Consider the following 14449-nt stretch of genomic DNA (forward strand, 5'->3'; position numbering starts at 1 on the left):
GGATTCTTTCAGGAGTGCAGTTTTTAGAATGGGGTGACTTATGGGGGGTTTTACAAGAGAGGCCTCTCAAGTTCCCTTCAAAACTGAACTGGTCCCTTGAAAAATGTGTTTTGGAAATTTTCTTGAAAATTTGGAAAATCACTGCTTGACTTGTAAGCCTTATAATATCTGAAAAAATGAAAGGGTGATTAAAATTTGACTTCTACATAAATCAGAGACATGGTTAATTATATTTATCAAAAAATTTGGGTAGTATGGCTTTCCATTTGAAAGGCTTGCAATTTCAAAGTTTGAAAACTGCACTTTTTTCCAAATTTTCATCAAATTTCCTATTTTTTCATAATCAAAGGCAAAAAATATTGACAAAAATTTTCTACTGACATGAAGTACTATATGTCACAAAAAAACAATCTCAGAATCACTTGTGTAAGTTAAAGCGTCTCAAAGCTATTGCCATTTAAAGTGACACATGTCAGTTTTGAAAAAAGAGGCCTGGTCCTTAAGTCACTTTTGGGCTGTGTCTCTAAGGGGTTAAAGGATTATCTTATCTCTAACATGGTATGCTGTGTATATTTTGAAGAGAAGGTCATTATATGTGTAACTTGTAGATAAGGCCTTTCTCACATAATGAACTTTTGATGCAGGTTTTAAAAGAAAAAAATGGAGAAATATTAGATGTTTTTAATTCCCAATGGTTGCAGTTTCACTCTGCATCACATCTTTATTGTATGTACAAGACAGTCCAAGAGGAGATAATCCACTTTTTGGAGTGCAAAGAAAGGGGGTTCCCAGCAATAACGCCCAATAACAGTAGTTGATTGCCCATACAATCTGTACAAAGAATCAGAGCAGTGCATTGTGGAAGCGTAAAGGTTTTATCCAGGAAAAAAAAAATCTTATCGGTGTATTCCCTGCACTGGATAAACTTTATTGCTAATATATGAGCAGTCCCTAAGTGCTGCTCCGACTCTCAGTCATGCGAATGGCACCGATCTACTCTAGTCTAGCGGTCACTTGCCATTGACCTGGTAAACAAACTGGGGGTGCAGGAATGGATAGGTGAGTAATACTTTTTTATATAGTTTTACCAACCTTTGTGTTGTTAAGATATTTTATTTTGGGTTCATTCAGGTGATTTGACTCTACATGGAGTGCTGTTTTATTACCAATAAATATTACAAGATCTACAACAAGCCTTCAATGCACATGTGAATAGAGAGTGTAATTTTAAGACAAAAAAGGACAAATCTGATTTTTTATTTTTTTTTTAAAATTGTTTATTTTAGACAAAACTGCTATTTAATAAACTCTAGGCATATTTCAGTAAGTTCTTTCAGTCTATATTGGAATATTTTATAAGAATACAGAAAGACATGAGATAATGTTTGGAGGTCATCCTCTAATACAGGCAAGTCATCTGACTATGTTAATGTTATATACAACATACTATACAGGATACGTTCCTTTTCAGTGATGCATTAGTAAAGTATAATTGGTTTATATGTATTTAGAATGTTCTCTAGTTTTACTTTTAAGTAACATTACATATTTCTTCACATCTTTCAAGCTTCTGTGGAAAAAAAACAAACTAATGCAATGATAGGATATTTTTAATATTAGCAATTAATTATATTAGTAGATTTATGTGGTCTTGCTGAACACTATAGTCCACTAGTTATTTGTCATTGCATGTATAACAGCATCATAATCTGTGGCACTGTACACAAATTGTAGTTTTCTAGATCCCTGCTGTCAGTGTATGCTATCATTTCTATAAGTCAGATATACATACAGTAACTTTATAAGAAACCAACTTTACTTATATAAATAATGAAGTAAAAAATAGCGCCTCAGATATACAATATGGTGGCCATAGTATGGCTAAAATCAGCTGCTGCACAATCCGGGGAAGATACAACAAGTAGTTGTTGGTAGTAATATGAGCACAGAAAATGCAATAATGCAGAGAAGAATATTGTGCTGCTGAAAGCTTGAAATCCTTTATTAGATTAAATGGCAACACGTTTCGATACCCACACTGGTGTCTTCATCAGGCCAACTGCATAAAATACACAATAAACACATAGAATACATATAGTGAATGTACAATAAAAAATAATTGAATAAACAACAAGATCGTATTTAAAAAAATCATATATAAAAGTCCAGATATAAAAGATAACAACTGAAAATTCTATTAAAAACGTACATTCAAAGTAGTAACATTAAGAAAAAGTAATAATAATAATAATAATAATGTATTGAAAAATAATAATGTTAAGAATTAATAATAAATGGATAAATAGATAGCACATGCCATGTATTAAAACTGCCTCTATTATAGCTATATGGAAAACGCCAGCATTTCTGTAAGTGTAAATGAGCCTTTTTGAACCACTTCCGCTGTGGATTTTTTTTTTCTGCAAAGTGTGGATAGGATTAACCCAAAATCCCATCCTGTTTGCAGCTAATGTAAAACGCAGCGTTTTTTGCTGTGTTATTTCAGCAGTATTTTCCACATTTTGTAACATGGGGCCCTGGCCTAAAAGGTCCTTTTGGTATACACTTGGCCTGTACACTTGGCCTGGATGTTTTGGGGTCCTGCAACTTAATCATAATTGAAAAGCACAGAACATTTTTTTTTTCCAATTTGTATTAAAAGACTTTCCTGAGATAATCAAAAATTGAACACAATAGAGAAAATTGCATAAGATTATTAGAGCCCATTACATAGTCCATGTGAGTAGTCTTACGTGTCATCACTACAGCATAATAAAGCTAGAATTACATTGTGACTTTTGCCGTGATCGAAGATTGCCATGTTGCCTTCTGATTCTTTGAATCAATTGCAACCTTGAGGGTGCCACAACTTGTAGTAGCAAGAAAAGTCAAACATTGATAGACTTTTTTTGTGGTATCATGGCATTCTTGAGTTGCAAGCCAACTCTATTCACAAACATGTGTAACATCTCATATATAGGCTGTACAAACATGTGGACCAAAGAAAGGGATGCTTCAGATTTCATACTAATGTCAGAAAACTGGTGTGGTCTATAGCTGAAATGTTGACTGTTGTCGACTTCAATTCTGGAACTCCAAGATGAGTTATTAATATTTAGGGTGCATCACAAGCAAGAACATTTCAGATAACACCAGTTTTATTAAATTCCCCCCCCCCCCTGTGTGTTTAATATATGAAGTTGCATGCATCACACATACCACTCTCATATTAGATGAATACATCACACATATTCCTCAAGTCATATTAGATACATACAGCACATATCATTCATGTCCTACATACATACATGCATGTTAATTATGCAGGGTCAGATTGGGACCTGAAAGTGACCTTGGAAAAAAATCCAGCATTTCTACATAGAGTAGCCTGCAATACTTTCTATTGCAGGCTACATTATGCATCTTGAAATAGAAAGTATTGAATTACAGGCCTAGGAGTCTTCTCAAGGTTCCCAGCTGCCATGGAATGCGCGGCCCTGGTGCTTGCTCTTGCTGCCAGCGCCCAGCGCCGCTGGTAAAATGGCACTTCAGTCAGCTTTGACCAAGGTGCCCCAAGGGTTAATGCCCATGATCAGTAAGAGCACTGATCATGGGCATTAGCGCCCGGTGTCTGCTGTATAAAATGACTCCCAATAGGCTGCTATCTATAAACATCTGGCATCCGCCGTACTAGTATAGCAGATGTCAGGAAAGGGTTAATGTTACACCTCTTTAAGAATAATGTACCATAGTGCACACAGTACAATGTCTCACAATGACCCCCGAGTATAATGAGCAGAGGCCCAAAGGAGGTGATTAAACATAATGGAAGATTATGTAGATAATCTGTTTTCCCATAGTCCAAACAGTAACACAATGTATGGGGTATTCCTGCCCCCTGTGAGCAATTTAGGACAGGTGGAAATTTTAATTACATCAGCCTTCCCCCTATAAGAAGGACAGAGGACCTCCCCTCATTGTGTTAGTCCTAAAGTATCTACTCCGCAGGACCTTGCAGAGAGAAAAGGCAGGGAGCCTTGTGCTGTTGTTTGGACTATGGGAAAACAGATTATCTACATAATCTTCCATTCCCCCGCACCAAACAGCAGCACAACGTATGGGGAGGTAGCAAGTAATCCCCCCCCCCCAGGGAGGGACCTCCTGGCATACTGACGATAATACAGAGTGCTCGAAAGCTACAGCTTCCGTGGAGCGCCAATCTAGCCTATAATGTCTGATAAATGTTAAATGTGAGCTCCGGGTCACGGCTGAACATATTTGGTCCAGCGAGACCGAGCGCCTTTCTGTACAAGTAGCAGCGAGTCGCCCTAATATTACGGCCCGACGGGAGTATAATAGAAATTTCAGACCTGTGCAGTCCAAACTAAACCTCTGAGTGAACCATTTGTCCAACACATACTCTTGTGTAAACCCACAGAATAAACATTCTAACATTATTCTAACATAACTGGTTATGGTTTGATCATTCTGCCATCTTCACATTTTCTTACCTATTTTTTAATTCCGTGAAAATGGGCCAACAGGCATTCGCCCTAAGTTCTAAGGAAAGAAAAATGAAAAAAAAAAAAAACAGTAGTAAACATTATTATTCCACATTGATATTTACAATGAGTTATATGAACTTAAGGTTTTAAGAAATTTCATATAGGCTTATTCAGTGGAAAAATATTAAAAAATGTGGAATAGATTTTGAATTACAATGTACAAAAAAACATCAACATGGCTCTTAGGTAAATATTATACATGTCATAATGTACATTTAAGCCAAAAGCATTCACACTGCTGTATCTCAAAAAAGAACAAAAATATCAATTGTCACAAAAAATAACACTTTTCAAATAACCGATCACTTGTGGAATGAGGATTGTTTCTCATTGCAAGAATGTTTGTTCTTGCCCCATATAAACTGAAAAAAAAAAACAACACTCAGTGCCGAGCTGCAGGGTGGAATGGATTAGGTGCACTAGATGGAGACCGCTCTAGCACGGTATTAGCCTAATCACAGCCGCAAAATAATGCGGCGTATACGATCCAGGCTCCCATTGAAATCAATGGTAGCTTTTATAGCGCGCAAAGTCTAACACGCCGTATACGTGCCACATCATGCGGCACGTTACTCCATGTGAATGGACCCGTAAAATGTCATTTAAGTCAATAGGAGTCTTATTTTTACACGTCTTTTTTAAACGTGTATTTTGCCAAAATAGACGCGCGTTTACTTTGTGTGAACGGGCCCTTAGCTTGATGAAGCTCTAAGACCTAAGTTGAAATGCGTAGGAATAGTAAGAGATAGGACAGCTCTGCATATGCAGCAACGCTGCAATAGTGATAGACATCCCTAGGCAATGTGAGGGGTTGTTGGTCAGTTTATCCGTAAGTTGTAGCAACAGTACAGAATGAATGGTTTCCGCTAAAATATTAGCACTGTTTAAGTCATTAGCCTGCTTCTCCTTGTAGCTTTTGTCTGCCCCGGTGAAGTGTGTTTGTGGGGCTGGAGTGTCGGGGGATAGGGCTGGTAATTATGGTACAGTGATTTCCTATTCCGTAAATGGGTGGTGTTTTTTGCTGCCTTATTCCTATATGAGCAACGACTTATCTTATGATAGGCTAGGTGGATACGCAGGTAGCCGGCATTGACAGAATGGTTTTTATAAGTGATCTCACCAGGGAATAAACTAGTTGTACTCTAGAGATGAGCGAACACTAAAATGTTCGAGGTTCGAAATTCGATTCGAACAGCCGCTCAATGTTCGTGTGTTCGAACGGGTTTCGAACCCCATTATAGTCTATGGGGAACAGATACTCGTTAAGGGGGAAACCCAAATCCGTGTCTGGAGGGTCACCAAGTCCACTAAGACAACCCAGGAAATGATGCCAACACCTCTGGAATGACACTGGGACAGCAGGGGAAGCATGTCTGGGGGCATCTAACACACCAAAGACCCTCTATTACCCCAACATCACAGCCTAACAACTACACACTTTACACACTCAATACCACCTCTCTGACAGTAGGAAAACACCTTGAAACATGTGTATTTGGCACTTGCAGTGAGGAGAGCTTGTCACCAGCAGTGAATTTGGCCCTTGTAGTAAGTTGAGGTTGGCACCAACATTTGTTTTGAAAATCAGGGTGGATTGAGCCTCTAACCAGCAGAGTTTGGGCAAATTCATGGTGGAGGGAGCCTCTAAACACCCCAGTTTGGGCAAATTCATGGTGGAGGGAGCCTCTAAAAACCCCAGTTTGGACCAATTCATGGTGGAGGGAGCCTCTAACCAGCCCAGTTTGGGCAAATTCATGGTGGAGGGAGCCTCTAAAAAACCCAGTTTGGACCAATTCATGGTGGAGGGAGCCTCTAACCAGCCCAGTTTGGGCAAATTCATGGTGGAGGGAGCCTCTAACCAGCCCAGTTTGGACCAATTAATGGTGGAGGGAGCCTCTAACCAGCCCAGTTTGGACCAATTAATGGTGGAGGGAGCCTCTAACCACCCCAGTTTGGACCAATTCATGGTGGAGGGAGCCTCTAAACAGCCAAATTTGGACCAATTCATGGTGGAGGGAGCCTCTAAAAACCCCAGTTTGGACCAATTCATGGTGGAGGGAGCCTCTAACCAGCCCAGTTTGGGCAAATTCATGGTGGAGGGAGCCTCTAAACAGCCCAGTTTGGACCAATTCATGGTGGAGGGAGCCTCTAACCAGCCCAGTTTGGACCAATTAATGGTGGAGGGAGCCTCTAACCAGCCCAGTTTGGACCAATTAATGGTGGAGGGAGCCTCTAACCAGCCCAGTTTGGACCAATTAATGGTGGAGGGAGCCTCTAACCAGCCCAGTTTGGACCAATTAATGGTGGAGGGAGCCTCTAACCACCCCAGTTTGGACCAATTCATGGTGGAGGGAGCCTCTAAACAGCCAAGTTTTGGGAAATTCATGGTGGAGGGAGCCTCTAACCAGCCCAGTTTGGACCAATTCATGGTGGAGGGAGCCTCTAAACAGCCCAGTTTGGGCAAATTCATGGTGGAGGGAGCCTCTAAAAAACCCAGTTTGGACCAATTCATGGTGGAGGGAGCCTCTAACCAGCCCAGTTTGGACCAATTAATGGTGGAGGGAGCCTCTAAACAGCCAAGTTTGGACCAATTCATGGTGGAGGGAGCCTCTAAAAACCCCAGTTTGGACCAATTCATGGTGGAGGGAGCCTCTAACCAGCCCAGTTTGGGCAAATTCATGGTGGAGGGAGCCTCTAAACAGCCCAGTTTGGGCAAATTCATGGTGGAGGGAGCCTCTAACCAGCCCAGTTTGGACCAATTAATGGTGGAGGGAGCCGCTAAACAGCCCAGTTTGGACCAATTCATGGTGGAGGGAGCCTCTAAAAACCCCAGTTTGGACCAATTCATGGTGGAGGGAGCCTCTAAAAAACCCAGTTTGGACCAATTCATGGTGCAGGGAGCCTCTAACCAGCCCAGTTTGGACCAATTAATGGTGGAGGGAGCCTCTAAACAGCCAAGTTTGGACCAATTCATGGTGGAGGGAGCCTCTAAAAACCCCAGTTTGGACCAATTCATGGTGGAGGGAGCCTCTAACCAGCCCAGTTTGGACCAATTAATGGTGGAGGGAGCCTCTAACCAGCCCAGTTTGGACCAATTAATGGTGGAGGGAGCCTCTAACCACCCCAGTTTGGACCAATTCATGGTGGAGGGAGCCTCTAAACAGCCAAGTTTGGACCAATTCATGGTGGAGGGAGCCTCTAAAAACCCCAGTTTGGACCAATTCATGGTGGAGGGAGCCTCTAAACAGCCCAGTTTGGGCAAATTCATGGTGGAGGGAGCCTCTAACCAGCAGAGTTGTGGGAAAGCAGGGTGGAGGGAGCCTCTAACCAGCAGAGTTGGTGGAAATCAGGGTGGAGGGAGCCTCTAACCAGCAGAGTTGGGGGAAATCATGTTGGAGGGAGCCTAGTATTAGCAGAATTGTGCAACGCTTATGGTGGATGAGTATGAGGATGCGGAGGAATTGGAGAGGTTGAGTACAGACATGGAGTTTCATGTTGGGGTGCTTTACACAGGTGGGCACAAAAATGAAGGCTCTATCCAGTGGTGGTTCATTTTTATCAAAGTGAGCCGGTCGGCACTCTCAGCTGACAGACGGGTGCGCTTGTCAGTGATGATGCCACCGGCTGCACTGAACACCCTCTCAGATAGGACGCTGGCGGCAGGACAGGACAGCACCTCCAAGGCATATAGGGCAAGTTCAAGCCACAGGTCCAACTTCGACACCCAATACGTGTAGGGCGCAGAGGGGTCGGAGAGGACAGGGCTGTGGTCGGAAAGGTATTCCCGCAACATGCGCCTATACTTCTCACGCCTGGTGACACTAGGACCCTCCGTGGCGGCACTTTGGCGAGGGGGTGCCATCAAGGTGTCCCAGACCTTAGACAGTGTGCCCCTCGTTTGTGTGGACCGGTGAGAACTTGGTTGCCTACTGGAGGAACTGCCCTCCCTGCCGCCAACGTCACATGCTGGAAACATCTCCATCATATTCTGCACCAATTGCCTGTGGCAAGCATTGATGCGATTGGCCCTCCCCTCTACCGGAATAAAAGACGAGATGTTGTTTTTATACCGGGGGTCAAGGATAGCAAAGATCCAGTACTGGTTGTCCTCCATGATTTTGACAATACGCTTGTCGGTTGTAAAGCACCCCAACATGAACTCAGCCATGTCTGCCACAGTGTTAGTTGGCATGACTCCTCTGGCCCCACCGGAAAGTTCAATCTCCATTTCCTCCTCATCCTCCATGTCTACCCATCCGCGCTGCAACAATGGGACGATTCGAAGTTGCCCGGAAGCCTCCTGTATCACCATCACATCATCGGACAACTCTTCTTCCTCCTCCTCCTCCTCCTCCTCCTCCATTAAACACAGTGAAGCGGACAGATGTGTGGACCTACTCTCCAGCTGTGACGGATCGGATGCTATCCCTAACTCCTCTGTGTGATCTGAGTTATCCCTGATGTCAATCAGGGATTCTCTCAGAACACACAAGAGCGGGATTGTAAGGCTCACCATCGCATCCTCAGAGCTCACCCTCCTTGTGGACTCCTCAAAGACCCGTAGGATGTCACAAAGGTCTCTCATCCATGGCCACTCATGGATGTGAAACTGAGGCAGCTGACTTTGTGGCACCCTAGGGTTTTGTAGCTGGTATTCCATCAAAGGTCTCTGCTGCTCAACCACTCTATTCAACATCTGAAACGTTGAGTTCCAGCGTGTGGGGACGTCGCACAAAAGCCGGTGTTGTGGCACATGCAGGCGTTGCTGGAGAGATTTTAAGCTAGCAGCGGCTACTGTCGACTTGCGAAAGTGGGCGCACATGCGCCGCACTTTCACCAGTAGCTCTGGAACATTGGGGTAGCTCTTTAGGAAACGTTGCACCACTAGGTTGAAGACGTGGGCCAGGCATGGAACATGTTGGAGTCCGGCAAGCTCCAGAGCTGCTACCAGGTTCCGGCCGTTATCACAAACGACCATGCCTGGGCCCAGGTGCAGCGGCTCAAACCATATTGCCGTCTCATCGAGGAGGGCATCCCTCACCTCGGAGGCAGTGTGCTGTCTGTCCCCCAAGCTGATCAGCTTCAGCACAGCCTGCTGACGTCTACCAACGCCAGTGCTGCAACGTTTCCAACTCGTAGCTGGGGTCAATCTAACAGCGGAGGAGGAGGCGGTGGCGGAGGAGGAGGCGGTGGCGGAGGAGGAGGCGGTAGAGGAGGAGGAGGAGGGGGGTGTTCTTCTCGTGTCCCTGCCAGGAATGTTAGGCGGGGAGACGAGGTACACCGGGCCAGTTTGGGAAGCAGTCCCAGCCTCAACTACATTCACCCAGTGTGCCGTCAGTGAAATGTAGCGTCCCTGTCCGCATGCACTTGTCCACGCGTCGGTGGTCAAGTGGACCTTTGTGCAAAGCGCGGAACTAAGGGCCCGCCTGATGTTGAGTGACACGTGCTGGTGCAAGGCGGGGACGGCACACGGGGAGAAGTAGTGACGGCTAGGGACGGCATAGCGAGGTGCCGCAGTTGCCATCAGGTCCAGGAAGGCGGGAGTTTCAACAAGCCGGAACGCCAACATCTCCTGGGCCAGCAGTTTAGCGATGTTGGCGTTCAAGGCTTGCGCGTGTGGGTGGTTAGCAGTGTATTTCTGCCGCCGCTCCAATGTCTGAGAGATGGTGGGTTGTTGTAAAGAAACGCCTGATGGTGCCTTTGATGGTGCAGGAGAAGGAGATAAGACAGGACCAGGGGAGGATGAGGTAGAAGTCAACAAAGTGGCGGAGGCAGATGAAGTGGTGTCCTGGCTCGTCCTCTGGAGTGCATCGCCAGCACAGTCAGCAGTGGCAGTGGCAGAGGCAGTGGCAGAGGCAGTGGCAGTGGCGTGAACGGCAGGCGGCCTTTGTCCTGCCGTTGCTGCCTGCCACTGATTCCAGTGCTTGGATTCCAAATGACGGCGCATTGAAGTGGTGGACAGGTTGCTCTTCTCAGAGCCCCTAATCAATTTCGAGAGGCAAATTGTGCAGACAACACTATATCTGTCCTCGGCGCATTCCTTGAAAAAACTCCACACCTTCGAGAAACGTGCCCTCGAGGTGGGAGTTTTTCGGGGCTGGGTACGAACTGGAACATCTTGGGAGATTCCGGGTGTGGCCTGGCTTCGCCTAAGCTGCTGACCTCTGCCTCTGCCTCTAGCTACCCTTTTTGGTGCTGCACCTGCCTCAACATCCACACTACTTTCCCCGCTTGACATCCCCCCTGTCCAGGTCGGGTCAGTGTCCTCATCATCCACCACTTCCTCTTCCAACTCCTGTCTCATCTCCTCCTCCCGCACAATGCGCCGGTCAACTGGATGCCCTGACGGCAACTGCGTCACATCATCGTCGATGAGGGTGGGTTGCTGGTCATCCACCACCAAATCGAACGGAGATGGAGGAGACTCTAGTGTTTGAGCATCTGGACACAGATGCTCCTCTGTTAGGTTCGTGGAATCGTGACGTGGAGAGGCAGGTTGAGGGACAATGAAAGGAGCGGAGAACAGCTCTGGGGAGCAGGGACAGTTTGGGTTATTGTTCTGTAAAGCTTCGGAATTTTGGGAGGAAGGAAGACAAGACTGTTGGGTAATAGGAGGAGAGGAGGCAGAGTCTGACTGGCTGCTGGACAATGTGCTGTAAGCGTTCTCTGACAGCCATTGCAAGACCTGTTCCTGGTTCTCGGGCCTACTAAGGTTTGTACCCTGCAGTTTAGTTAATGTGGCAAGCAACCCTGGCACTGTGGAGTGGCGCAATGCTTGCTGCCCCACAGGAGTAGGCACGGGACGCCCTGTGGCTTCACTGCTACCTTGCTCCCCAGAACCATTCCCCCGACCTCGCCCACGGCCTCGTCCACGTCCCTTTCCGGGAGCCTTGCGCATTTTGAATTCCTAGTTAGAAATTGGCACTGTATACCAGTAGTAAAAATTGTGGGTGCACGTAACCCCAATATATTCTTTGAATTCCCAGTCAGACAATGGCACTGTATACCAGTAGTAAAAATTGTGGGTGCACGTAACCCCAATATATTCTTTGAATTCCCAGTCAGACACTGGCACTATATGGCAGTAGCAAGAAATGAGGGTATTTGTATTCCCAATATATTCTTTGAATTCCCAGTCAGACAATGGCACTGTATACCAGTAGTAAAAATTGTGGGTGCACGTAACCCCAATATATTCTTTGAATTCCCAGTCAGACACTGGCACTATATGGCAGTAGCAAGAAATGAGGGTATTTGTATTCCCAATATATTCTTTGAATTCCCAGTCAGACACTGGCACTATATGGCAGTAGCAAGAAATGAGGGTATTTGTATTCCCAATATATTCTTTGAATTCCCAGTCAGACAATGGCACTGTATACCAGTAGTAAAAATTGTGGGTGCACGTAACCCCAATATATTCTTTGAATTCCCAGTCAGACACTGGCACTATATGGCAGTAGCAAGAAATGAGGGTATTTGTATTCCCAATATATTCTTTGAATTCCCAGTCAGACAATGGCACTGTATACCAGTAGTAAAAATTGTGGGTGCACGTAACCCCAATATATTCTTTGAATTCCCAGTCAGACACTGGCACTATATGGCAGTAGCAAGAAATGAGGGTATTTGTATTCCCAATATATTCTTTGAATTCCCAGTCAGACAATGGCACTGTATACCAGTAGTAAAAATTGTGGGTGCACGTAACCCCAATATATTCTTTGAATTCCCAGTCAGACACTGGCACTATATGGCAGTAGCAAGAAATGAGGGTATTTGTATTCCCAATATATTCTTTGAATTCCCAGTCAGACAATGGCACTGTATACCAGTAGTAAAAATTGTGGGTGCACGTAACCCCAATATATTCTTTGAATTCCCAGTCAGACACTGGCACTATATGGCAGTAGCAAGAAATGAGGGTATTTGTATTCCCAATATATTCTTTGAATTCCCAGTCAGACAATGGCACTGTATACCAGTAGTAAAAATTGTGGGTGCACGTAACCCCAATATATTCTTTGAATTCCCAGTCAGACACTGGCACTATATGGCAGTAGCAAGAAATGAGGGTATTTGTATTCCCAATATATTCTTTGAATTCCCAGTCAGACAATGGCACTGTATACCAGTAGTAAAAATTGTGGGTGCACGTAACCCCAATATATTCTTTGAATTCCCAGTCAGACACTGGCACTATATGGCAGTAGCAAGAAATGAGGGTATTTGTATTCCCAATATATTCTTTGAATTCCCAGTCAGACAATGGCACTGTATACCAGTAGTAAAAATTGTGGGTGCACGTAACCCCAATATATTCTTTGAATTCCCAGTCAGACACTGGCACTATATGGCAGTAGCAAGAAATGAGGGTATTTGTATTCCCAATATATTCTTTGAATTCCCAGTCAGACAATGGCACTGTATACCAGTAGTAAAAATTGTGGGTGTATATAGCCCCAATTCTATTGCTAGGGGACTTGCAGGGTATTTCTGGGGTGAAGGTGGGGGGGCACACCGTTGGAACGGGTATCGGGGTATATATCGGGTATACGGGAATACACTGACAGTGTATTCCATTCAGGATCCTGGGAAAGCTGGGTTGCGGCGATTGAGCCCGTCAGTGCCACGTTACACTGACAAGCTTCTCCCTGGAATTTAGCTCTTATAAGAGCTGTTGGTTGTCTTCTCCTTCCTATCCTAGCCTGTCCCTGCCTACCCAGAATCTAAGCCCTAGCTAAATGGACGGAAACCTCCGTCCTCGGTGAATTGCAAGCTCAGAATGACGCGAACCTGGGCGGCGCTGTTCTTTTAAATTAGAGGTCACATGTTTTCGGCAGCCAATGGGTTTTGCCTACTTTTTTCAACGTCACCGGTGTCGTAGTTCCTGTCCCACCTACCCTGCGCTGTTATTGGAGCAAAAAAGGCGCCAGGGAAGGTGGGAGGGGAATCGAGTAATGGCGCACTTTACCACGCGGTGTTCGATTCGATTCGAACATGCCGAACAGCCTAATATCCGATCGAACATGAGTTCGATAGAACACTGTTCGCTCATCTCTATTGTACTCCTGAGTGTGTGGGGGGGGGGGGGGTCGAGACAATAGGTATGAATTGAATCCTAACTACGCTGACCAGTGGGGAGTACCTGGGGGATTGCTCAATATATGGTCTTTGATGGAGAAACACCTTTAGTGGCTTCACATTTTTTTTATATATATACTAATATACAGTAAATTGTTGAATTGAGTTAATGCTAAAGAGCTCAATTTCTGTCTCATTTGACCACAGCGCCTTCTCCCAATCACTATCAGAGTCATCCAGATTGGTCAGATGAGACAAAAATTTAACTCTTTGGCATTAACTCAACTCAAAAATTTATATATATGATATACTGTATATGTGGAACCCCTAAAGGTGTTTCTCCATTAAAGACCATATATTGAGCAATTGTGTTGGAGGAGGAGAAGAGAAATGCTGCCTATGACCCATAGAACATTGTCCCCACTATCAAGCATGGAGGTGGAATCATTATGTTTTGGGGGTGTTTCTCTTCTAAGGGCACAGGACTACTTCACCGCATCAATGGGAGAATGGATGGAGCCATGTACTCCATGTAATCCTGAGTGACAACCTCCTTAATTCATTAAAAATGGGTCGTGGCTGGGTCTTCCAGCAGGACAATGACCCAAAACATAAAGCCAAAAAGAAAGCACAAAAAGAAGCACATTAAGATCATTGAGTGGCCTAGCCAGTCTCCAGACCTTAACTGATTGAGGACTGCCGGCTGTAAAATTACAACCAGCAGCCCTGGTCTCTGAAGAATGGCCAATTGTAAAAATACGGCCGATCTTCAGAGACCCCCTTGACGGGGAATGGGAGAG

The 14449-nt window shown here is 44.8% G+C and overlaps 1 protein-coding gene across 1 annotated transcript in view; it reads right to left on the reverse strand.

Annotated features, from left to right (window-relative positions):
• Positions 1–1577: 1577 nt before the first annotated feature.
• LOC142212506 (uncharacterized) overlaps positions 1578–14449 on the reverse strand; it is a 34075-nt gene continuing 21203 nt past the window's right edge. Inside the window, exons 4-5 of the mRNA XM_075280469.1 lie at positions 4512–4560; positions 1578–2059 (exon numbers count right to left, since the gene is read on the reverse strand). Of these exons, the coding sequence (XP_075136570.1) occupies positions 4519–4560 (42 nt within the window). The 3' untranslated portion in view covers positions 1578–2059; positions 4512–4518. The remainder of the gene's footprint in view (positions 2060–4511; positions 4561–14449) is intronic.

This window comes from Leptodactylus fuscus, chromosome 1 (assembly GCF_031893055.1).
Source record: "Leptodactylus fuscus isolate aLepFus1 chromosome 1, aLepFus1.hap2, whole genome shotgun sequence".
In the NCBI taxonomy this organism is placed as follows: Eukaryota; Metazoa; Chordata; class Amphibia; order Anura; family Leptodactylidae; genus Leptodactylus; species Leptodactylus fuscus.